Source organism: Zalophus californianus, chromosome X (genome assembly GCF_009762305.2).
Source record: "Zalophus californianus isolate mZalCal1 chromosome X, mZalCal1.pri.v2, whole genome shotgun sequence".
Lineage (NCBI taxonomy): Eukaryota > Metazoa > Chordata > Mammalia > Carnivora > Otariidae > Zalophus > Zalophus californianus.
This window is the reverse complement of record NC_045612.1, coordinates 26,660,728-26,684,872: the sequence shown is the minus strand read 5'-3', so window position 1 is coordinate 26,684,872 and position 24,145 is coordinate 26,660,728. Positions and strand designations below refer to the sequence as shown.

The 24,145-nt window shown below is 39.5% G+C and overlaps 1 protein-coding gene across 3 annotated transcripts in view; it reads right to left on the bottom strand.

The window, feature by feature from the left end:
• Positions 1 to 832: 832 nt before the first annotated feature.
• The window catches only part of TENM1 (teneurin transmembrane protein 1), a 771,573-nt gene continuing 748,260 nt past the window's right edge, over positions 833 to 24,145 (bottom strand). For all 3 annotated transcript variants that reach the window (XM_027608817.2, XM_027608819.2, XM_027608818.2), the window contains 5 exons: positions 17,210 to 17,506; positions 10,935 to 11,322; positions 8,862 to 10,082; positions 8,055 to 8,197; positions 833 to 6,268 (listed from right to left, as the gene is read on the bottom strand). In XM_027608817.2, the coding sequence (XP_027464618.1) occupies positions 5,510 to 6,268; positions 8,055 to 8,197; positions 8,862 to 10,082; positions 10,935 to 11,322; positions 17,210 to 17,506 (2,808 nt within the window). In that variant the 3' untranslated portion in view covers positions 833 to 5,509. The remainder of the gene's footprint in view (positions 6,269 to 8,054; positions 8,198 to 8,861; positions 10,083 to 10,934; positions 11,323 to 17,209; positions 17,507 to 24,145) is intronic.

Sequence of the window (24,145 nt, the reverse complement as noted above, 5' to 3'; positions counted from 1 at the left end):
CCCTTATCGCGATGATGTGAGCTGATAAAATGCCTATGTGATGAGAGGAAGTGTGAGGAATGACACATGCATTGTGACAGTGTTAGGCTACTCTTGACCTTCTGACACCTGCGGGTGGTTGACTGCGGGACTGCGGGTAGCTGAAACCCTGAAAAGTGAAACCGCAGATAAGGGGAGACTACTGGATATATCACTGAATATAAAGGCAGCAGGGCATTTAAGGGTGATGTAAATTCCAGGATTCCAAGCAAGTTTCAGAAACAGGTTGTTTGGACTATGGGTGCCCCATTACTATCAAGTTGAATTTTGCAAGCTCTATTGGCCTGCTTTCCCAGCGTCACTTGTAAATATGTTCTCGTGAAAAATAAGTGCCAAATGGCCATTGGAACTGCCTGGGACGTGCGAGCTGTTGTTTTTTAGTGTTTCCTGACTGCCTTTCTCCCCCATTCGCTTTTTTGCCAATGCATCTGTGTGTTCTGCTCTCCTAGCTTTCCCCCACCCGTTTTGCAATTCTTCATTTTCTTTCCATTGCTCAGAAAGGCATCAACAAGAGAAAGAAACCTTTTTAAAGTAATAGCCTAGAGGCGTTTACACTTGCAACAGCTACTCTTCTTTTTTTATTAAATGGTCATTTGTGTCAGAGATCCTATTTGTACGAAAAATAAAAATGAAGAGACATCTGCTTAGGATTAGTGCCTTTTTGGTTTCTGCACCTTCATTTTCAAGATGATGCAGTTCTATTGTTCCCTGTTAGGGAGCTACTTTTCACTTGTCAGGTGACCAGACAGACTCGAGAACGCAGTTTGGCGCATGAATGAAACGGGACGCAGTGTTCATTTGCAATTTTATTTTTTAAAAATGAAATATTCAAAGTACTTTTTTCTTTCAAATATCGACACATAATGTTGAACTTTAAGTATTTACAGCATGTTGTTGTGATGCTCTTGTAGAAAAATGCATGCTTCTGGCCTGAAAGCCAGAGCAAAATGCAAAAGACCATTTAACTGCAGCCAGAGAACATGAACCTGTACAGTATCCAGTCACTTTTCAGCACAGGAGTGAGAGCAGGAATACAAAATTGGAACCTATTGTTTCCTAGCAACATGGCTCAGGCCATTATAACACAATTTTCAGTATGATTAGAACCTCTAACTGTTGTTATATAGAAACTGAAAATCTTGGCATACACTGTAAACATCTTTACTGTCCGTGAGAAAGTAAGCAGCTAAAAAGAATATTTTTCCGATGTAAAGGCTACACTTCTCTTTTTCACCTTCTTGCTTACCAATGCTTTTGCCAGAAGAAGAGTAAAGATTCAGACATTGTCATGATTCATACAAGTAAAATATTTTTCAAGGACACAATCTGATATACTAACATTTAAGAGGTTAAAGTCCACCACTAAATCTAAGGAAAGATTTTTAACTGCCAAACACATTTCCTTTGACAAATAATGTAAGATGACAACTGCCAAGACAACATCCACAGCAAGTTTAACTAACTATTTTCAGTTACTGTTTAGGAAGTAATTTCTTCTTACACACAGTAGTAGGTTTGGTCCTTAATAGCTTTCACGTGAAGGACACACTGAACTAACAGTCACTATCTTGTGGTTGAATTCTTTTTTGTTGTTTGTTGTTTTCTGTTTTTTTTTGTTTTGCTTTTTTGTTTTTTGTGTTTTTTGTGTTTTTTTGTCTTTTTTGTTTTTTTTGTGGTTTTTTTGTGTTTTTGTTTTTGTTTTTTCCTTTGCAGAATAAAGAACCTTACAGAAGGCTGTGGAAGAGCAGTCTGAGATCTGAAATACTAGTCAGGTCAGCTATGTGTATGTGAGTTCCTCCAAGAAAACAAGAATGTCGCATCCAATCTGTGGCCTTCTGTCTTTCCACAAGCTAGAATACACTCCAGTCTCTCCCAAAGTGTCTTTCAATACTTAATTGCTATACTTTTGCTTCCATTACAATTGCCCTTACAGGAACGTATCTTTATAAATGTAAAAACTTCACCCTGACTCTCTCAGGTGATATTACAGTGGGGCCTGGTCTGGTTAAAAACAGATTTTAAAAAAAGGAAAGAAAAAAAAAAGAGTAGGAACAACATGATAGAATGCTTGAAACTGTGTCAACAGTTATGAAAAAGAAAAATCTTAGAAAAATTATCATTCAATTTTATACCTCTCTATGTAGTTAGCTTGTGAATTCCAAATTATACATTGTCAAGTTTTTATACATTTGGCTATGTTGTATATATATTATATTATATATATAGTCTATATATTATAGATCTTCTAGATAGATAAATTGACAGTAAAGGACACGCTTAATTTATACAGTATTTTGCTGGGTTAAAAATAAAACATATACCTATTTATATGGTGAGTGTTTTGCTAGAAATTAGGATGAATTGGGCTTTATTTCCCTTTCCTTCAGGAGTCATGCTTCTAATCAATAATGATTAGAATGACAACTAAAAATAAATGTAATTAAATGCCTGTTAAACTGCAAACTTTGCAGTTCATTTGGATCTCTAGACTGTAGTGCAAGAGTAAAAACAAAACGAAACAAAGTAAAACAAAACAGCACAAGTAAAATGGGCCTAACTAGGAAAAAGAAACCACCACAGAGTATTCCCTGCCTCCAGCCCAGAATGTTCTTCATGAGAGCCCCAACTAGCGGGCTCTCAGTCGAACGGACTTGAATGGTGTGTGGTTATGCAGTGTCAGCTGCCTGTGCTCTGGGTATGAGAAATTCAAATATTTCTCTTAAAGATACATTTACTTTCATCAGGAAATGCAAACAAATTGTTCTTTCATTAAGTTAAACTTCAGAATTGCAAATCTATGAAGGCATTCCTTGTATTCAGCTGAACGATGTTCCCAATATCTCCACGTTCTTATTAAGAAATGCCAAAATGTTTCTCTTAGATTTACTGTTCATTGGTGCTAACCTTTTGGGTTTTTTTCTCTTTCCTCCCAACAACTTTGGAAGTGGTAAAGAGAATAATAATAGTTCAAGGCAGTATTAAAGCCACAGCTATAAGTGATAAAAAGTGCATTTCCTGAATATAATACAACTTTAAGAAACTAAAGGCACAAACTAAATAAATATGTATTACAAACTAGAAATGCACAGTTCAAGGTAATCACTATTAAGTAAAAGCTTCAAATATTTGTTCCTAATGGATATTTAAAGCAGTTTGAAAATGATACATCAATAGTGAATTGCAAAAAAGTATAATAATCGCTTAAAATATAAGCAAAATAGACTCTAATATTGACATCTTGGATTAGTGATAAAATACATCATCACATTTATGAATGCACTCTCTATATACAGTTCGCAAATTATTTTTCCATTGATTTAAAAGAACTTCAGAGTTTCTAGGAACTTAAGGTCCATTTTTAGGCTGGTGTGGAGGTATTCAAATTTTCAACAAGTTTGTTCATAATTTTAGAATCCCGTCCTGAATAAATATTGTACCACTAACACAGGCCTGATTCAGGGGGAAAAAAAACAACACAGTAATATGATTGTAGTCTCTATCAGTAATCTCTTGAGCTGGTGTGCTTTCAGTTAAAAAGAGAGAGGAGTTCATCATGAATTCTCTCTCTCTCTGTCTTTCTCGTGGAATACATGCGTAAGAATGTGGTAATCCCAATGTGAAGTTTTTGAAAATGAAATGTTTGGATCCACCCTCCCCTGCTGTCTGCAGGTCCTTGCCTTTCTGTCCTTCCACTTTGTGGAGTAAGGAATCAGACTCTTTAAAAACCTTAATGGGAGCCTGAATTCTGACTTTGCATATCTTCAAAGAAGACTGTCATCACAAAGCAAGGCAATGACCCCACACTGCATTTAGGTTGTAGCTGGAAAGAATCCAAACTGTAACATTCCATCATAAATTCTTCTTCAGACATAGCGAATGTGCAGACCCAGTGATGAAAGGTGCTGAAGCTGGCTCAGGGGAATTTTCAACAGGCCACATTGTGCTGTCATGTATTTTCATTTGTGGTAACTTACAATTACACAGTGTTTTTACAAACTGTCTCTTTGTCACCGGGCTCAAAACTCGCAGCTCACCAAGGGACTTCTTTTTACTACAGGATTCATAAAGATTGAGAAACTGCAGCTGATATTACCACTAATCCTGATCTTTTTCCAAAGTTTAACTGATCATGGAACAAAATAACCCTTCCTGGAAAATAGTTATTTTCCCAGGCAGGACAGATGATTAAATCAAAGTAAATGGGTAAAGACAGAGAACTAAAATAACTAACCGTATAAATTATTTTAGTAAAAAAACAGTCTGCCTCTCTATAATGAGTTGAAATGTTTTAGATAGGAAAGGTTCGTTTAATTAAATTTCCTGACTGTGGCTGGGAGATGTTCAATACAGAATTGTACATTTGAAAGATAAATCTAAGTGGGATGAGTCAATGTGGCAGCAACTACTGTAATGTTTGGTTTGGTCTTCCCTTTAGTACTTTCCTTTTGTCTTAGTACTAGGTCTGTTTTTATAAAGATTTTGGCTCTTGTGAATTTCTGCAGTAGTAGTGAACGTATTTATCGGTATTCCAGGCACATATGCCCGCTAAAGTCTCTTTTATTTTTTTGCACCAGAATCATTTGTAGTAAATTACTTTTCGTGTGCACAAAACCACTGGATTAGCGTATCAATACAGAATCACTAAGGTGAAACTATGACCAAAAACACACCCTATATATAAATGAGAAATTCCTACCCAGGTTAATAAAAGCTATGCTTACAATTTGATTAAAAAAAAAAAGTAGTCAAAACAGGTTGTGGGAGAAGTTACACTGGCCAGCTGCCTTGGTATCATGTACACACAAGCAAATAGTGGTAATTCAGTCCGGTTACCACAGCCACAGGGAGGCGTGGTAGGCAGAACCCAGCCACCACACGCCAAAACACAGCACAACAACATGGTATTTACTTTAACAAGCAAGGAGGAATAATCAGGGAGGAAGGGCGAATGGGTCCTGACTCTGGGAGATGGTGGCTGAAGACATTTTACGCTTGTTTGTAAGTTTCCTATAACAGATCTGGGAAATGTGAAAAGGCTGGCAGTCTTTCAAAAAGCAAGGTTCAGAATACTATTGCACCACATTTTCAAATAGCCCACAAGTTCTGCCAACAGTTAAACGTGAAATTTCGTGTCACAATAGAGATAGAGAACCTTGGGTCCTTTATATTTGAACATATGCATGACTTGACAAATTTAAAGTGGTGCTTTCTGAAAACTTTTTTTTTTAGCTGTTTTACTTGTGTTATTTTGAATACTGCCACACAAGAACTAAAAATCTCTGTCATTTCTTAAAGAGTTTAAACAAACAATATTAAAATACCATCTTCCGTCACATTGAAAGGCAGTTGGATATGTTTTCCCTCCATATTTACATATACAGAGTTCTGATCTAGAAAACCAATACAATAAACCATTTTATGTTTTAAAAACAGGCAGTCTTTGGTGACGCAAAGGCAGAGATTTTTTTTGTTACCTCCTGCCTATTTCGCTCTGTCTCATAAAGTGAATATTGTTGGCACTGTCAGAAAGTTCTAAATACTGCTCAACAGACAAAACAAAATACCCATCATAACCTTGTACCCTCCCAGTGCTCAAAAGTTGCTGCTTTTCTCCCTCTGTCCATGCTCGAATACCCTCCTCCCCTTCTTGCAGTCTTCTTTGTTCCTTAGTCCAGGCCTGGGCAACAGCACGTTGTCTGGCAATCTCCAACACGTGATTCTTTTCCTCTTCGACAGTTGTCCCATACCGGATGTTGAAGCACAGAGCCCCGTGCTGGAGCTGGATATCTGCAAACCGTCTAGTCCTCCCATTCAACACGGAAGTCATCTGGGACACAGTGACATTGACACCATTCTCTAGAATCCGCCTCCCCCCAGTGTTACCGATGAGCACCAGGTCTTCCTCCAGAGACCCAAGCTTAATGAAGTAGTGAGTGTCCCTCCCCTCTATGGTAAAATGTAGGTTTTCCAGGTAATGAGCATTATTGAGAATGGCAGCAAGCCGCCTGCTATCTTCATTCGCTACTCCTATAATATCAGCTGTTACTATGCCATCCTTGATGGCGAATTTTATACCTTTTCCAAAAACAGAAGGAACAGCCGCAAACCTTGGTTGCTTCCCTCCTTCAAGGCACCGACCATCATTGTATCGGGGAGTCATAGGAAGCTGGTCCAAGGAAATGAAATTCCTGAGCTGTTTCTGGAGCTCACACTGAATACCCAGAATAGTCTAGGAAAGAAGAAAGGCACAGTGCAAATGCTTGGTGATTGTGAAAAGCACCTTCTTGCTTTACCGTGTTGGTGAGTGATTTTACAACAAGCCAAATTTGGAATCTCTTCATCAGCGATTTGGTAAAGACAAGACTAACAGGTTACTTGGTCACCTGGCACATACTTCTTGAGGTCTTGGTGAGTTAAACATAAGGAAGTGTGTTCAAATTTGGTATCATAGAATCTCAGATAAGTGGGCCCAGCTCCCCCGAAACAAAGACATTTCAACTTCACCAATTTAACTAATACTCACTAGCTGTTTGTTACTGTATGTGGTGTGATACATTAGCCACAGTGAGGAGCAAAGAGGGTTTAAGGCCTTATTCTTGCTTTTAAACAGATTATAACCTTCTACATAACTACAGCAAATCAGCAAGAAGTTCACTGACCTTCTTACGTGGACTTAAAAAAACCCCTTTTTATTATGGGCATTTTCAAACATACTAGGAAATAAAGAGAAGAGAATAATGAACCTCCAAGTATCCACAACAAAGTTTCAGCAATTTCAACATTTTGATTAACTTTTTTAAAGGACTTTTAATTATAAAAAGGACTGTTACTTTTTAATTACAAAATTATTTTTATATATTATATGTATTTACAAAACAGTATGAGCCTATAGTACCTATTGAGATTTGCCTTTCCCTTATAATTTTTTAAAAAGATTTTATTTATTTGAGAGAGAGAGAGAGAGAGAGCGAGCATGAGCGGGGGGGGGGGGGTGCGAGGGGCAGAGGGAAGGGAGAAGCAAAGCAGACTCCCTGCTGGGCAGGGGGCCTGACGTGGGCCTTGATCCCAGGACCCCAGGATCATGACCTGAGCTGAAGGCAGATGCTTAACCAACTAAGCCACCCAGGTGCCTCTAATTTTTTACACTTAAATTTCAAGCCCTCCCATCCAAATTTCAGTTTTATTTTGAAGTAATTTTTTTTTTTTTTGCAAAGAGAGGGTCCTCCATTTCTTTCAATTGAAAGAAAAAGTTACTTCTTGTTTTCATTTGTACCTCATACTCTTGATGAAATTATCTGCTGAACTGAGAGTAGTTTGGTATTCCTATTTTCCCAGAGACTCTATCCCTATAGTGTTTATTATTTTTACTTCATTGCTCTTACTACTTTTTCTTTGTCAGAATAATTTAATTCTATTCTTCCCATGTTTTTAATGCAGTACACCCTAAATTATTTTGCTGTTGGACATCTCAAGTTTTTATGTCTGTCAGTTAACAGTTTTCTCTATATAGAATCCATAATTGCCCTTGGCAGTCCGTTCCAGAATTTTTTTTTTAAAGATTTTATTTATTTATTTGAGAGAGAGAGAAAGTGAGAGAGAGCATGAGAGGGGAGAGGGTCAGAGGGAGAAGCAGCCTCCCCACTGAGCAGGGAGCCCGATGTGGGACTCGATCCCGGGACTCCAGGATCATGACCTGAGCCGAAGGCAGTCGCTTAACCAACTGAGCCACCCAGGCGCCCAGTCCGTTCCAGAATTTTAAAAGTTTAGTTCCTCCTGTTTGTCCACTGCAGCAGGTCATCAAATCCCACGTTAGTCTTGTCTTTTCTAAAAGCTCCAATTCCCTGATCCTTTCCTCATGGAAGCTTTTTTTCTACCTCCTCATTAACTGTGGACATTTCAGTCAATATTCAAGATAACTCAAAAATAAGTAAGCAAATATATGTTAATGCCATTTCATGGTGTTGGATGCTCGTCTGTTTTTTCAGATAAATAGAGATGGTAAAATTTTTACAAACCTTTCCAGGATCCCACTCTTGAGTTTTTGTCTGAAGCTGTAGAAGCTCATAAGTTAATTCCAAATTTTCTAATTCTGGTTTGGGAAATCCAGGTAGAACATTGTGTAACTGGAAACCAAACAGCTCCAACCAACTTCCAATGTCTGTGAGGCACAAAATATAAAAGAAAAAAAAATGATGAAGCCCATACTTTACAACCTTTGTGGAAAGCTTGAATGATACCTCTCCTGCCTTCAAAATGTTCAGCCAATGGGAAGTTAGGGATAAAACTCCCCCTTCTGTCACCTGCTCTAAAACATAGGATCCTCTCTCTACAGGGATACCTTTTGATTCATGGATAATCACAGAGATAGGTTCAGTTTACAGCACTGAAACTCTTAATGTGGTAATGGTACTGAGGCCACACAGACTGTAATATTAGATTTATCTGATGGAACATAATCCTGAATTTTTCCTTTGTGAAATTATTTGTATAAGCTTTTTTAAAAAAGGATGTTATTTATTTGAGAGAGAGAGAGTGAGCACAAGCAGGGAAAGAGGGAGGGAGGAAGCAGACTCCCTGCTGAGCAGAGGAGTTTCTGCTGTTTCTACAAACAGAAAGCTTAAAAGGAAAGAAAACGTGTCCTGGGATGCAGAAGCATCATGTTTTATGCCCCTTGCACAGTTGTGCTCCTCTAGAAGACTAAGGAAGAGAGTGACTACACAATAACTTGTGGGTTAACTGGCAGGAAGAGGAAGCATATTTACAGAGGCACTGAGATTATGTGATAAACACCATGGAGTTATTGCAAGTTTAAAGTTTTATACCTGTGGTATACTTTGCAACATCTTGAATTTTGCCAACTGGGTAGTTATTTTCAAAGGAGTAGAGGTTGAATGGTTTAGGAAGGAGGTTCAACTGTTTCCATATGTGATGATTAGGCGTTGTCCACCTGCCAGCAACAACATCATAATCCCTTTGCCCCAGGTGCACTAATTTAGTAAGCAAATCATAGAGTCCTCCATGGAAACCAATGACGACCTGAAAGTCAGGGTAAGTGTCATGATAGACATCTCCATAAGGCGTGTACAATATCTCTTTTATCACCTGACCTCGACTGCTGAACACAGCCAGTGGGGTGCCTGTATTATCACAAGCTACATAATATTCTTCACCACTGCTTAGCTCCATGGCAATAAGGTGACCTTGGAGATCATAATACAGGGATGTAATCTCTGAGCTCGTGTGGTTGTACAAATGAGTAACTCTTATGGGGTTGGCCAGGTCCGCATAAAAGAACTGAAGGTGCTGCCCTAGGCTGGACTTACTGGCGACACGTCGCCCAAGCCCATCATAGTAATACTGCACAGTCCAGCCAGCAGCCTTATTGTAGGCTTTCTGCAGCAGACCATTAGAATTATATTCAAATATGTCATTTCCCCTCTGCCTCAGAAAGCCATCTTCATCCATTTTATACTGAATTTCTCCTAGTCTGGTGATGCGGTCTCGGAGGTCATATCGGAGAGGAGTAAGACGAGCACTATTTCCATGGCTTAAGAGGTTGATGTTTCCATTCAGATCATAACTATAACGCCACTGGGTTTTGTCATTTACAGAAACAGTCTGAAGTTGCCCATCAGCATCGTATTCATAGAAGTATCTTGTTATGTTGGCATCTACTCCCACTCTTATATCACATATTACCATACGCCCCATATTATCATATTGAATAGTCATCCAGTAGGCAATGGCCTTTAGGATTTCATATTGGACTTCAATAACTTGTCCGTTGGCACTGAAGATCTTGGTGTGCTTCATCACCGTAGTGGTTATGACCTGATTTAAATCGTAATTAATGACACTGAATTTTCCAAACTGCTCTGTTCTACCGGAAACATCAACATATCGGTACAGATCTATGGGCAAAGGGGTTTCGTTGATCACAGCTTGCATGCTGGTGACTCGGAAGTTGTTGTAGCTGTAGTCAAACCGAGCATTCACCAGCCCTTCTTCACTGAATCTGAAGATCTGGCGTCCAATAAGAGGTCCTGAGGAATCAAAATAAAAGCAATGAGAACAGAGCTAGATGGGTAATGTTGAGCAATCAGAAGGATCTAGGGTCAGGGTCTTTAGTAGTGATGCTTTTACATTCAAAATAAGATATTAGAGATTGACCTCTGATACTTCACGCCCGGGGAATATCATCTCATAGACACACACTCTCAGAGTTGTGGTCAGTAAGTACGAAAAAAAATACTGTACCCTATAGTTATAGAGTAATTTAATTACAGGAACTATTTAAGTAAGCCATCCAGTGGCTTGGAGTGATGAAACTGATATTATCAACATGCTTTCTTGTTATAATCACTGACAAAAGTACTTTTAATTCGTTTAACCTGTGCTCCAAAGTCAGCAGGTCAGGTGTTGACAAAATCCAGCATTAAGGTAACTGTGGGCATTTTATAAGCTAAGCCCAAAGGATGAAATATATTCAAAAGTCCTGACTTTTGAACATATTTTGCCATCCTCTGAGGCTTATAGAGGTTACATGGGGCTTGAGCTCGTTTCAGGGAGGCTCAACTCTTGCAGCTGCATCTCTGGGAAGATCTGGTAATGAGTTAGGAAGGAGCACACAGTTGGATCAGGTTCTTAGGTCTCAGCTTTTCTGAGAGCTGAGACAGAGACAGAAATGCACGGTAGGTTTTTAAGGAATCAGCTTTCATGCAGTCTATAACAGGTTTTTAATTTTCAATGGAAGATAATTTAATGACCAAGGTGAACGTTTATGGGATTGGATGTCTACAGGTCAATGCTTCTATTTCACACTATGGCCAGCAAAAATGTCATAAGAAAATACTGACCGATATGGATGTACGCATTGCCACCCTTTCACAACAAACCTGTTTGCCTATATCTGATCGTGCAAATGAAGCCATCGTGCATCAGGTGTATTGTCTTAATGACTCCAGAAGACTCTTCATATGTTAACGTGACCTGAGTGGTATCATAGAGAACCTCAGACAGCCTGGCTTGCTTGGTGTATTTGTATAAAACTCTGCGCCCTGTTCCCAGATGCAGGGTCTGCAGCAGTCGGCCGTCCCGACTATAGTCTTGAATAAAAGAAGTGCTACTGTCTGGCGGGGTGTAGATGTTCCGGTAGTAGCCCACTGAAAGCACGGTTTGTAGGCTGTGGCGCACCATACTTGGCATGGTGACTGAGAGCAGACAATCCGACTGGTCGTACTCAAAGATGTAGCGCCGCTGGCTATGTAAGAGAAGCATCACAGACTGAAACGAGACAAAGGCAAAAAATAGCATAATACGTACCACTGAAGCTGAGGAGATTAAAGGAGATTAAAGAAACACATTCATCCATTCAGCACAGATTTATCCAGCACTTGCTATGTGCCAGGCGCTGAGGTGGACCCTAGTGGATATAGTAGTGGGCAGCAATGGTGTCTATGGAGAAGAAAGACAAGCAACCAAGCAATTACAATACAGTGTGCAGTGTGTTATGACAGAGGAAGGACAGGGTGCTTATGGGAGCAGAGCAAGAATAGCTAAACCAGACTTAAGAGGTCAGGAAAGGCTGCCTGGAGAAAGCAACATCCAAGTTGAGACCTCAAGAATGACTAGGGCTTGGCCAGGTTTGAAGGCAGGGAGGTGGGGGGAGCCGGGGAGGGAGATAGTGCTCCTGACAGAGGACACAGCATTGTGAGGGTCTGGATAAGAAAGAGAATGTGGCTTTTCAGAGAATGAGAGGAATCTTGTGTGGCCAGAGCATGCGTGTTGGGGGCGGGGTGGTGAATGGCAAGAGATGAGGCCAGTTAGGTAGGCTGGGTCCAGATCATGCTGGGCTTTCTAAGCCATGCTAAGGAAGCTGAACTTAAACATGCTGGCAACAGGGAACCACTGAGAGCCAAGTTGAAGGACAGGGTCTTGCAGAGCTGGGAGAAACAACCAAGTCAGTGTTCGAAAAGGGTTACTGTTTGTGGAGTCGCATCCATGTGGAGATGGATTAGAGGAAGGTAAATGGAGGGGAAGGCATGCCACATACTGAGTTACAGTCACCAAAAAGTATTTATTGACTGCACGTAGTCATAAAGTCTTCCTCTAAAGTTTGTATATAAAATATTATAATTATTTCTTTGCAATTTGTGTTTTATTTATTTTTTTGAGTATAGTTGACATTTTTTAAAGATTTTATTTTTAAGTAATTTCCATACCCAACATGGGGCTCGAACTCACAACCTCGAGATTGAGAGTTGCACGTTCTATCAACTGAGCCAGCCAGGAGCCCCTACAGTTGACATTTTAAAAAAAATTGAGTATAGTTGACAAGCAATTCATGTTTTAAACTATATTAGGGGAACATGCCATTAAAAAGTGAAGAATCCTCTGGATATGTAACCCCTTTCCTCCAAACTGATCTGTATTTCAGAAATAATTATTTGTTGAGGTATAATGCCTTGCATGTGATTAGGTATTTCACTGATACTGGTTTACCTTATTTTAACCTCAAATACAAACATAAAAGGAACACTGTTTTACAGGGGACTCAATCCTATTTCTAATTGAAAAGCATTTAAATCTCATCTTTTACTAAAAATAAAAAACGCTCACCCCTGGAGACTCTGATATAACTCTCTAAGGAAGCTTTATCCCTCCCTTCTTGAGAATTACCTTCTGAAGCAAAAGGATTTAGTTGAGCTTATTTTCTGAAGTTTGTGTTATGAAAACAATAGGTATCTTTTCATTTTCTAAACATAAATTACATAAATATTTATGAATATGAATTACAGAAGCATATATAATGTGCACTTCCCTCTTCTAAATATGAAAGTATATTCTAGTATTAAATCTATTTCTTGGAACTGCATATCCCCCCTGCCCTTCTGAGAATTATTGATTCTGAATCACATGTCAGTACTGTGAAGTCAAAGTCTGCAGTTATTCGCTCGTTTGTTCCTCCTTTTTGTTTTTTTCCCACCAAGCGGCAAGCTGCATGCGGAAAGCCTGTCACCTTATCACCTGGGGACAACCTGCACCTCCGAAACCTCCACTGAACAGAGGCAGGAGACTTGGCATGAGGACATGAAGGGAGAACCACCTCCTTGACCAAGCAGAACCAACAGAACCTGGGGGGAGCTGGTGAAAAATGCCTTTGCATTAGCTCTATGCTCAAAGTCAGATTTCTCAGCTCCTTTCCAGTCTCTTCTGTCAGTTTGCCACGAACAAATGACATCTGTCACCTGTGATGCGGGCCAGGGACAATCACCATATGGCTCCCACACATTATCTAGTACCAGCCTGCCTGGGTCATGCCTTTTCCAGTCGCTGTGCATGCCTTGCCAAACATGTATAGCACATTGCCTTTGTGTTCTCTCCCCTGTCTCATCCATCGCGCTGCAGTAAAAAAACCACTGCCCGACTCTGTCCTAGGTGCTGCTGATGCAGTACGGTCTCACAAGCTCCCTGGTCTGTTTTAAAAGCTTTCTGCCAATGGCAAGGATGTGGATGACGTGATTAGAAAGCTCGTGAATGTAACTGTTGTGTTGCCAGAATGCCATTTAGCTCTCACTTGGCTGCTTTTTCACTTTGGGTGGGCATTATTACCAGTTTGTTAAAAAATAATGCTTATGAGTCCATCCAGCGCCCACAGTGATGCTACAGCAGGAAAAAGGGCCATTTCTTCTGAGTCCAAACAATAGAGTTGGAGACTTTGTATTTTTTAATGGGTTGTGCGATCCTAAAAGAGATCATTGTAAGGAAGAAAAAAAGAGCAAGCATGTATATTCATTTGAACAAGAATAGAAGTGAGCAATGGTAGAAATTTGAAAAGTTAAAACACTCGAGTAACCACCAGATGGCAGTGTGGGGCCACCTGGAAGCTCAAGGCAACGGTGCATTGTATCCCTTTAGGCAGGCAGCTTTTGAAAATTTCAGCCCCAAAGAGGCAATTTTGTGTCAATGTATCAGACTAAAGCATCTTATTAAATGATTATAAAATATCTTTAAATGCATTTTTAAAATGAAGTCCTTAAGAACGATTTTAGGAAACTGAAAGATTTACATTTACTGTAATACAAAATTTTAGCCCCACAAGTCTTCAAAATATAATTAACTCAGAGAAGTCTCATAAATCAAGATAGAGAATTAATGACCACATAGAGAAAATTTAAGAAACAATAATTGATTTTTTAATAGAGAAGAGATCATTTAAGCAACCACAGCTATTACCCAAATAATTATTTTTCTCCTAATGGCTACAGACCATTGTGCATGAAAATGATAACACGCAACTTGCACTTGCTCTAGAGGAAGTCACACGATTTCTACAAAATTTCTGCGCATTAGGGTGAAAGATTTGCTGTTGCTTTTTAATATATTATGGTATAGGGATGGCAAGCAAATTTACAGAGGCATTTTGAAGCATAAAATGAGGTATACATTTTCAAGCTTGAGAATTCTTACTTTAAAATATACTAGAGGAGCCAGTCTCTTTGTCTTTGCTCTGCCCCAGACATAGTGAAAGATTGTGCCAGCAAAGGCCATGTTAAAGAGAGGACTCAAAAGAGCACAGGAAGATACAGAACCTCATCACCTCACTGCAAAAGTTACATGTACATTGGATTTTGGTAAATTCAACATTCTTTCCCTTTTTATTTTCTAGAATCACAATTTCAAAAATGCTTTAATTTTCTTCTTTTCTCCTTCCTTCATTTCCCTTCCTCCTTTCCTTCCTTCTGTTCTTTCTTGTTTTAATTTCCCTTCAAGTAGTGGTAAGTAAGTAGCATTTGTTAGTGACTGGAAAATAAATGCTATAATGCACTATGTAAATGGAACGAAACTATCTTATTTTATGATTAGATGCTCTGGGTGCTTTATGTTCAGTTATTTCATTTAATCATCATATCTATTCAGTGAATTAGTTATTATTACTGGTAATTATAACGTTAATAAAATCAATCTCATGATAAATGATTTTTGGAAAGTAAAGAACCATTTCATAGTTGTGTGCTTTGCAGTTTCTGAGTTTTGCATAATACGATTGTTTAAGTCAAGGGCTACCCTTATTTATTATTATTTTTTTTAATGTAGGCTCCACATCCAGTGTGGAGCCCAACATGGAGCTTGAACTTATGACCCTGAGATCAAGACCGGAGCTGAGATTGAGTCTGATGCTTAACTGACTGAGCCAACCAGGAGCCCCGGGGCAACTTTTTAATTAGAGAACAAATTAAGTGTGAACTCAAGAAAGGGACAAAAGTCAACTAAAAGGCACAAGTGATTCAGCTTGTCTCACTGGTCAGTAAACTAGTCTCTGGAAGTCCCTAGGGCTACTCTTGATACATGATACATCAGTCAGGTCTTATTTCTGTCCGCTGCAGGCACTGGCTCATAGACTTTTTCTTGTTTTTAAAGAGATTGCCAACTCAGTTTCTGTAGCAAAGAGAACTTAGGGGAAGTTTCCTTCACATGATTCTTTGCTCAGCTAATTCAGAAAAGAGAAGCAATAAAATTGCTTCATTGGTGTCACAGAAGCTGCATGAAGGGCTAAAATGTAAGTTTTCAATAGGCTCTTTTGCTATTGTATAGGCAGCCTAAAGGAAAAGTCTTAGAGACTCAGATGCAACTGTTTACAGGCAGTTAATAGCTCAGTGGCCAAATTATGGTGCTAATGAATTTGGTTTATGAGTTCAAACCCATGTAACTCCTAGGGAGTATTGGCTACTTCACTGGCCACATGTATGACCTGTGGAAGGGTCAGTGCAAACCCATCCTCATTCCTTGAAAAACAAATCAGCCTATGAGCTAATAATCAGTGGTATCTTTTTTTCATATGAAGGTCATCATTACATGCATTGCCCCTGTAAACATACCACCAAATATTTGGATTCAGGGAATTTTGCAAGTTTAGTACTTTGTGAACATGAGCCATAGGATTTTGCAAATGATTCTTATTACCAAAATTCAAGAGGAAAGACCCACTCTGTAAGATTCAGATGTTCCTAGTGTAGAGTGTAGATTATAGATTTGACCTATTTCTTCAGCAGACAAAGGGTGGATATAGCAGAAGACTCTCTTCTTTGCCCTGGCTCCCAAGTGGAATTCTGCTTTATCTCCTAGGCATTTCCAACTTGTCACGTTCCCCAGCAACTGCCTCTGGGAAGTAATATTATAGTTTTATAATGACATACAACCACTGGCATATTTCCCCCCAAAAAACTTTGGGGAGTGTATCAGAAAGGCCTGACATTATTGGGTGCAAATAGTGAAATTCTGTCATGTGAGCTATGAGCTTCTATGACTTCTGTAAGAACTTCTAGGGGTTAACTTGCACTGATTACCCTTGAATCCTCAAGGGAAAGCATTTTTTCAGTATTCCCAGAAATTAATTCAGGACTGATGAATTCAGTTGAATGGACAGATTTGGGAAATAAGAGACGCCATCTTAGGACATCAGAAATTGAGATGGCGGAGGGAAATCACTCTCTCTTACTGCTCTCTGCTACTGATCTGGCCAGAAACCATTTTGCCGTGTGGGGGCTGTTTGACAAATGGTTCCGGGGGTGGGATTAAAATCCTTGTCTATTTCCACCAGACAGGAGCCCATGAGCTCCCATTACGGGTGCTGCTGGAAACTCACTGTACACACAAAGGACGATTACCAATGAGGCCCCACTGCTACCATTTGCTCAGACTGATTACTTGTGAAAATTAGTCCTCAAATGTATACTTACTAAAACTTCACTGATTATCCCAACAAAATTAGAATTCTTTATCCTCTAAGAGGTTCTTCTCCAGAGCTGAGATACATTAACACACAATTTTATAATTTTCGACCTATTTTACCTCAGTATGAGCTTTCATAATAATAAGGATACCTTTTCAAGAGCTTGAACAAATATGCTCAAATGAGGAGAAAGCTAAGCCATTATCCTGAGTTCAGTTTGAAAGAGTACCTGGCAGAGTGTGGGGTTGGGGAAAGTTTTTAGCAGAAAAACAGCGTATCCTTATAGATACATTTTGTTGTTGTTGTTACTTCTACAGAGCAGAACAGCCAGAACAGACTTTTCTCCTGTAGGTCTCCTCACCAAGATTGGTAATTAGGGCCATTTTCAATATTCTCGTGCAGAAACTCAGAACTAGTTTATTCTCCCTACAAACTTACCTTTTCTAAGTAGGTATAGCTCCAAATTTTCCCATCAGCCCAAGTTCTTGAAATTATTTTTCCGCTCTGGTCATATTCCATTTTTTCATTCCACGTCCCTCTTTGAATAAACGTCACCAAACCCGAAGGTGAATATGTGATGTTCACTTCATTATATCGGCTTACGGGAGACCACAGAATAGGTCGCCCAGTCTGGTCATAAAGAATTCGAAGGGTGAATTTCCGGTGGTCATCGTAGATCTTTCCCGTGCGAGTTATATGATCAAAATCTATGGAGAGCAGGTTTCGGTTATGGGCCTGCAAAACAGATATGAGACCTATTTTAAGCACTGCTTTGGTTCCTCTCATCAAGTGCATTCACAATCATGAAGCCACCACCTTAAATCCACCCGGAGCTAAAGACAAAAGAAGATGTTGGGGGTGGGGAGGAGGGAAGGCCAGTTATGGGCGGTTTTCAGGCAAAGCATAGTAACCGGGTATGGTTTTTATGCAGATTTAGATCCTCGCCTTTCCCACTGATGAGAGTTTCCAGAGACTTAGAGCCATCCTCTTTTTCCTGGTACAGAGAGGAAGACACCCTTACAAATGGAGATTTCCCTTACAAACATAGATGCCTCTTACAAGAGGGTAACTTCCACTCAGTTTTCGGAGCTTCTGAGTCGGCTGTTTCTTAAAATCAGCCCAGGGGCGCCTGCGTGGCTCAGTCGGCTGAGCGGCCCGCTTTTGGTTTTGGCTCAGGTCCTGATCTTGGGGTCATGATCTCCGGCTGGTGGGATCAAGCTCCTTACCGGGCTCCCGAGGCTGAGCGTGGAGCTTGGTGCGGATTCTCCCGCCCCCTCTGCCCCCCAACTGCGCATGCGCATACATGCGGGCACTCTCGGGGGGCGGGGGGGAATCAGCCTAAAATAATCTTTATGCCAAAAAGGCATATTTTAGGGTGGCAAATTCTGCTCTCCTCCAAACAAAAAAGGAGAGACTTTGAGAAATGTCAACAGCAGTGGCCCGGGAATCAGGAGCCATTTCATTAGCTGCTTGTCTGTGTACCAGTCATTTCTTCTATCGGAGGCTTAGTTTTCTTAACTGTGAAATGGGAGTGATATTACCAGTTCCTACCACACAGTTGTGCTAAGAATTAAATAAGATTACATATACAGGTACTGCGAAATGTAAAAATAATATTGGTAATTGTTATTTTAAAAATATAATGATTACTTTTCTCATTTAGGTTAGGCTTTTGAATGGGTCCGTGTGTCAGATTCCAAGGTGATTGTAGTTTGGTGTACTAGATCTATATCTGTAGGAATTGTCAACATGATCCAGAACAGAATGTTAAATATCTGGCTAATGAGGAAGGGAGAAAAAAACCAACATTAGGGCTTGACTACATTAATCAGAGTTGAACTACACAGATTCACTCGCTACTCAACTAAACTTTATGTTCATTTTTAATTTTTGTGGTCAAGGATCCTTTTAAATATCTGAAAGCTACATACACACTGTGTCCCCAGGAAAATGCACATAAACACATACATGTAGATTATAAATGAAATCTCAAGGGGGCTCTGAAACCCAATCGTAAAACCTCTAGGGGTCTCAAGAGTCCAATTTTAAAATCTCCATTCAGAAAGAGATTTTTTAAGGTTTTTTATTTTTATTTTTAAAATTGAGATATAATTGACATAGAACATTATATGAGTTTCAGGTGTACAACATAATGATTCAGTATTTGTATATATTGTGGAATGATCACCACAGTAAGTCTAGTTAACATCCATCACCACACATAGTTACAAATTTTTTTCTTGTGATGAGAAATTTTAAGATCTACTCTCTCAGCAACTTTCAAATATACGATACAGTATTATTAACTATAGTCACCATGCTGCTCATTACATCCCCAGGACTTCTTTATTTCATAACTGGAAGTTTACACTTTTGACCACCATCACCCATTTCCCTCCCTGCCCCCTAACCCCTGCCCCCAAACCACCAATCTGTTCTCTGTGTCTGAGTTCCGGTTTTGTTTTTTGTTTTTTTTAAGATTCCACATATAAGATCCAAACAGAATTTTTTTGTCTTAGTAGCTAGATAACTGTGAAGGGGAGCAGGATATGCCACCCAAAACATGCCACCTTGTATGCATGTGTATTATTTTGAGCTGAGGTCAATCAAGACCCAGCAGGCTCAAGAAAAACTTTCACCTCTTCCTTAACTACCTAAAAGAATTTAGATAGGGGGCCTGGCTCGGGAAGAGAGCTATTACCGGAGATTACTTTGTATTTGAATGACTTATCTGTATGGCAGAACAAACATCCAATTACCAAACGTCTGCTCTTATTCTTGTCCTGTGAATTACCCTCCTCTCCTTTGAAGCCCCAGGCCCCTCTCCCGTTCCTTAGTTCAGGATGGTATCTAAGCCTCATATTGCCTTGACTGTCTTTGAGCCTCTTGTGTTTTTGTGGAGCTTCCATAAATACAAAATTAAATTTCTTTTTCTCTCATTAATCTGTCTCATGTAAATTTTATTAGACCAACCAAAGAACCTAGAAAGGAAGAACCTAGAAAACCCACGTTCTCATTTCAAAGTCCAGTCTTCCCTTGCTCACTTTGGTTTTCAAAATAGTTTCCTCAAACACCACTCTCCATCATAAAAGTGATGTTTTTTCGTTGTAGAAAAATTGGAAAATAAAGAAATACAAAAAGAAAATAATTACCTGTAATCTCACCCTCCAATGCTAATCACTGCTAATATTTGGCTGCATTCCATTTATCTCTCTTTTATGCATAATCTGTTTATACACTCAAAAAATACAACTAGGATTGTACTTAAAAGTCCTGTGTCCTACTTTTAGCTAATGTTTTATCTTGAGCATTCCTCGTATTATTATATATTCTTAACATGTGGATTTTAATGGTTGTATAGTATCTTCTTACATGATAATTATTTATCCTTTCTCCTATTGTTGGAAGTTAGAGTTTTTATTTTCTATTATTCTTTCATATTTCATATTTTGCTGAACATTTTTGTAAATGAGTATTTCCTTAATACAGAACGCAAGAAGTGAAATTACCAGGTGAAGTGATAAGAATATATCAAAGACTCCTGATGCAACATGAATCATTACTTTATAGTGCATGAAGCTTCTACAAATTTATACTTCCTTTAAGTAGTAGTGGGGGAGCCCATCTTATTCCATCCTTACCAGCATCAAGTAAGTGTTGGCATTGTTAGTAAATTTTTCTCAATATCAGAGTGGGAAAATGGTATGTTACTGTAGTTTAAATTTGCATTTATTTGCTAACTAGTGAGGCTGAACCTTTTTGAATGTCTATTGGCGACATGTACGTCCTCTATGAATTGTCTACTCATGAGGTTTTTTTTTTTTCATTTTTCTATTGGGGTATGGCACTTTGCTTTAAAAAAAAAATCTCTTTTGGTTCAGTTTCTTCATCAGCCAGCTGGGGCTAATAATATTTGCCCTTAATTTTGAGCTTCTGGGAAAAAAAAAAAAGGACCTATCAAATGTTCCATGACATGAAATCTATCCAGCAGACTAGAGATTAGGTACTTAAATTATTTGAAAGGAAATGCTGTTAGTCTCAGAGGTAGTTTAATTCGGGGAAAGAGACACACACAGATTAGGAATCAGGACTCTTTAAACCATCTGTAGCCAATGTGTGCAGTATTGTAGTGCATAAATATACAGCAACCTGCTGTTATTACCTAAAAAGTGATAGTGAAGCACATGTTTTCTGTCTTTTGATACGCAGGGCTTGGAAACCGATATGTAACCAGGTGTTCTTTCCTCAACTACCTTTCCTGTGGTTTTATAGCCACATATCTCCAACTGTAATAACGCTCATTTACAATAGCTGTAAAATATCCATGTACTCCCAGAGACGGTTGTAACTGTTACAATTTATGTTATAATGATAGTTAAAGAGCCAAAGTAACAAGTGATTTCCAGTTCAACTAAATTTGTGGTTTTATTTGTCTGATAGATTAAGTTTACTACTCAAGAACATATTTCTTAATAAAGTCATTACAGTTATACAAGCAGGGATCAGATCACTGTTAAGTGGTACAAAGCAAGCAGAGGAAGACAGCCTAATGTTCTTTCTGTGCTTGTCAATACGTCGGCAACCATGCTTCTCTTTTTCAAAATAAAGTACTCTGAAACTCAGATGCTGTGGAAAAACTATTATCAAAGGTTTGGAAGGTGTGATATTGTGATTTATAAGAAATGTATATTTGGTCTTGGACCCTGTTCCATGCACAGAGCTCCTGAAACCCTTGGAATCTCCTGTGATAAGAGTGATAAAGCTGCCTTTTGTTATGTTAACGAGGTGACTTTTGGAAGCCTCTCAAGTAACCTAAGAATGGGGGCTGGTTGCCGGGGAAACCAACCACATGATTAGAGGGTTAGAACTTTGAGTACGTCCCTCCAAACCTCTGGAGAAGGGTGGAGTGGCTGGAGGTTGAATCAATTGCCAATGGCCAATGATTGAATCAATCATTCCTAAGTAATGAAACCTCTGTAAAAACCCAAGGACAGGCCAGAGAGCTTCGGGGTTGGTGAACAAGTGGAGACGCTGGGAGAGTGGAGCATCCGGAGAGCACAGAAACTCCGCACCCTTTCCCCATACCCCACCTTCTGCATCCTTCCATCCGGTTCTTCCCGGGTTATATCCTTTTATAATAAATTGGTAATTTCATAAGCAAAATGTTTCTCAGTTCTGTGAGCTGCTCTAGCAAATTAATCAAACCCAAGAAAAGGGTTGTGGGAACCTCTGATTGATAGCCAGTCCATCAGAGGCACTGGTAACAACTTGTACTTGGTGACTGGCATCTGAAGTAGCAGGCAGGAGGCAGTTTTGTAGGACTGAATCTGTAACCCACGGAATCGGATGCTATTTCTTGGTAAATAGGGTCAGAATTGAACTGAATTGTAGGACAGCCAGCTGGTGTCCCCAGAATTGCTGGTTGCTGTGGGGAACTCCAGCTCCCACATTGGCACTGGGTCCAGCAACCCAAAAGAGAAGGTACTGTAACATTCGGCTCAGAGCTGAAAGGGGGTGAAGGAATAGAAGATGCCACAGAGTCCCCCTGAGTCTCCTGTGGAAACTATGTGTGAGGAGGCTTGGAAGGAGTATGCTTGCCCAGGTGGGCTCTCCCATCGCCATCCGTGAGTGCTTATATGCTCCAGCCATTGTGGAGGAATCCAAGCTAAAGCTGATTGCCTATGATTGTTGGGGTCATAAGCAAGGTTGGGAAAGCTCCACGTTCATACAAACACTAGTTTGCCTGAAAGACAATAATCGCCTTTGACCTAAGTGTGGGCCATCCATTTTTATTTCCACTTGCATGGGGGCAGAATTTGTCACCCCAAAATATGCCTCTTTGGCATAAGGATTATGTTAGGCTGATTATTTTTAAGAAACAGCCTCAGGAGAAGCTCTTAAAAAACTGTTAAGTTACCCATTTGCATTTAGAAGGGGAATTTCCATTTGTAAAGGTGTTTCTCTGTACCAGAAAGTGGGGAATGACTAAATCTGTAGAAACTTTTAGCAATGGAGAAGGTGAGGATTTAAAAGTGCACAACAACCGCATCCTTGTTTATTGTCACTTTCCTGGTAACCTCCCATAACTGACTCTCCACCTCCAGCATCTTTTGTCTTTAGCTGGGGATGTTACTTAAGGTATTGGCTTTAGCTATTTGGGGATCTACTCAGTTTTCCTGGGTCTCTCATGTACATAGGAGGTATACATGTTATTCAACTTATGCTTGTTTTTCTCCTCTTAATCTGTTTTATGTCAGTTTATTACACCAGCCAAAGAACTTAGAAGGGTAGAAAGAAATTGTTTTTCTCCCCAACACACTCTTCCTCCAAACAGTCTGCACCAATTCTTGTGCTGGAAAAGTGGGGGCAAAGAAAGGGATGAAATTTGGTAATAGCCCCAAGTTAAAAGGGGTCTCTTTGGACAGGTTGCACATTGAACGAGACCTCTGAGTTTGACAACAGCCGTATGTTGGGGGTAAGAAACCTGGACTTGGTAAAAATTTTCCATAGGGGAAGAAGTTATACTTTAATTCATCCTTTGGTTTTCCTTATATATTTTTTTTCAGCTTTGCTAAGGAGAAGTAAGGAGAAGGGCTTGCTTTTTGATCATACTTGGACCAGAAAGGAAAGAGGGAAGTGGAGTGCCCTAGGGAGCCTTGGGTAGTGTTTCCGGCAGAAATCAAAGTGGTTGGAAAGGGTGGGTACAGGCAGAAGCTCCAAAGAAAAGTGTCTTTTGTCTCCACTCAGAGCCTTTTCTTGCTCCTTCCTAGAATTTGTGTTTTAATTGCTTAAGAGAAAGTCCTTTCAAACCTTCCAATTGAAGACTCATTCAATTAGTAGGATAAAGAGATATTAAGTTGCTTGCTGATATTTGACTGTTTTTGGCCTACAAAAAGGGCAATTTGCTATGGTTCAACTGAACATATTTTATATATCTTATTATTATATTATATATTATATAAATATATAATTATATCTATAAAGACACATACACAAAATGTATTGGACTCTAAGGAAGTTATGATTATGGCAGTTGATTTCTTTTTTTTTTAAAGATTTATTTATTTTAGACAGAGAGAGAGTGCTTGTACATGAGCGGGGGTGGGGGGGAGGGACAGAGGGAGAGAGAAAATCCTCAAGCAGACTCCCCGCTGAGCGTGGAGGCTGACTTGGGGCTCGATCTCAGGACCCTGAGATCATGACCAGAGCTGAAATCAAGAGCTGGCCACCTAACTGACTGAGCCACCCAGGAGCCCCATGATTTCTTCAACAAAGAAGAGAAGGCTGAATTTTCAAGGATGCTATCTAGCATTTCAGCTCACAGTGCAACTGAATCAACCTGTTAACTTTTGCTGAAGAAGTCGGAAGGTGAAT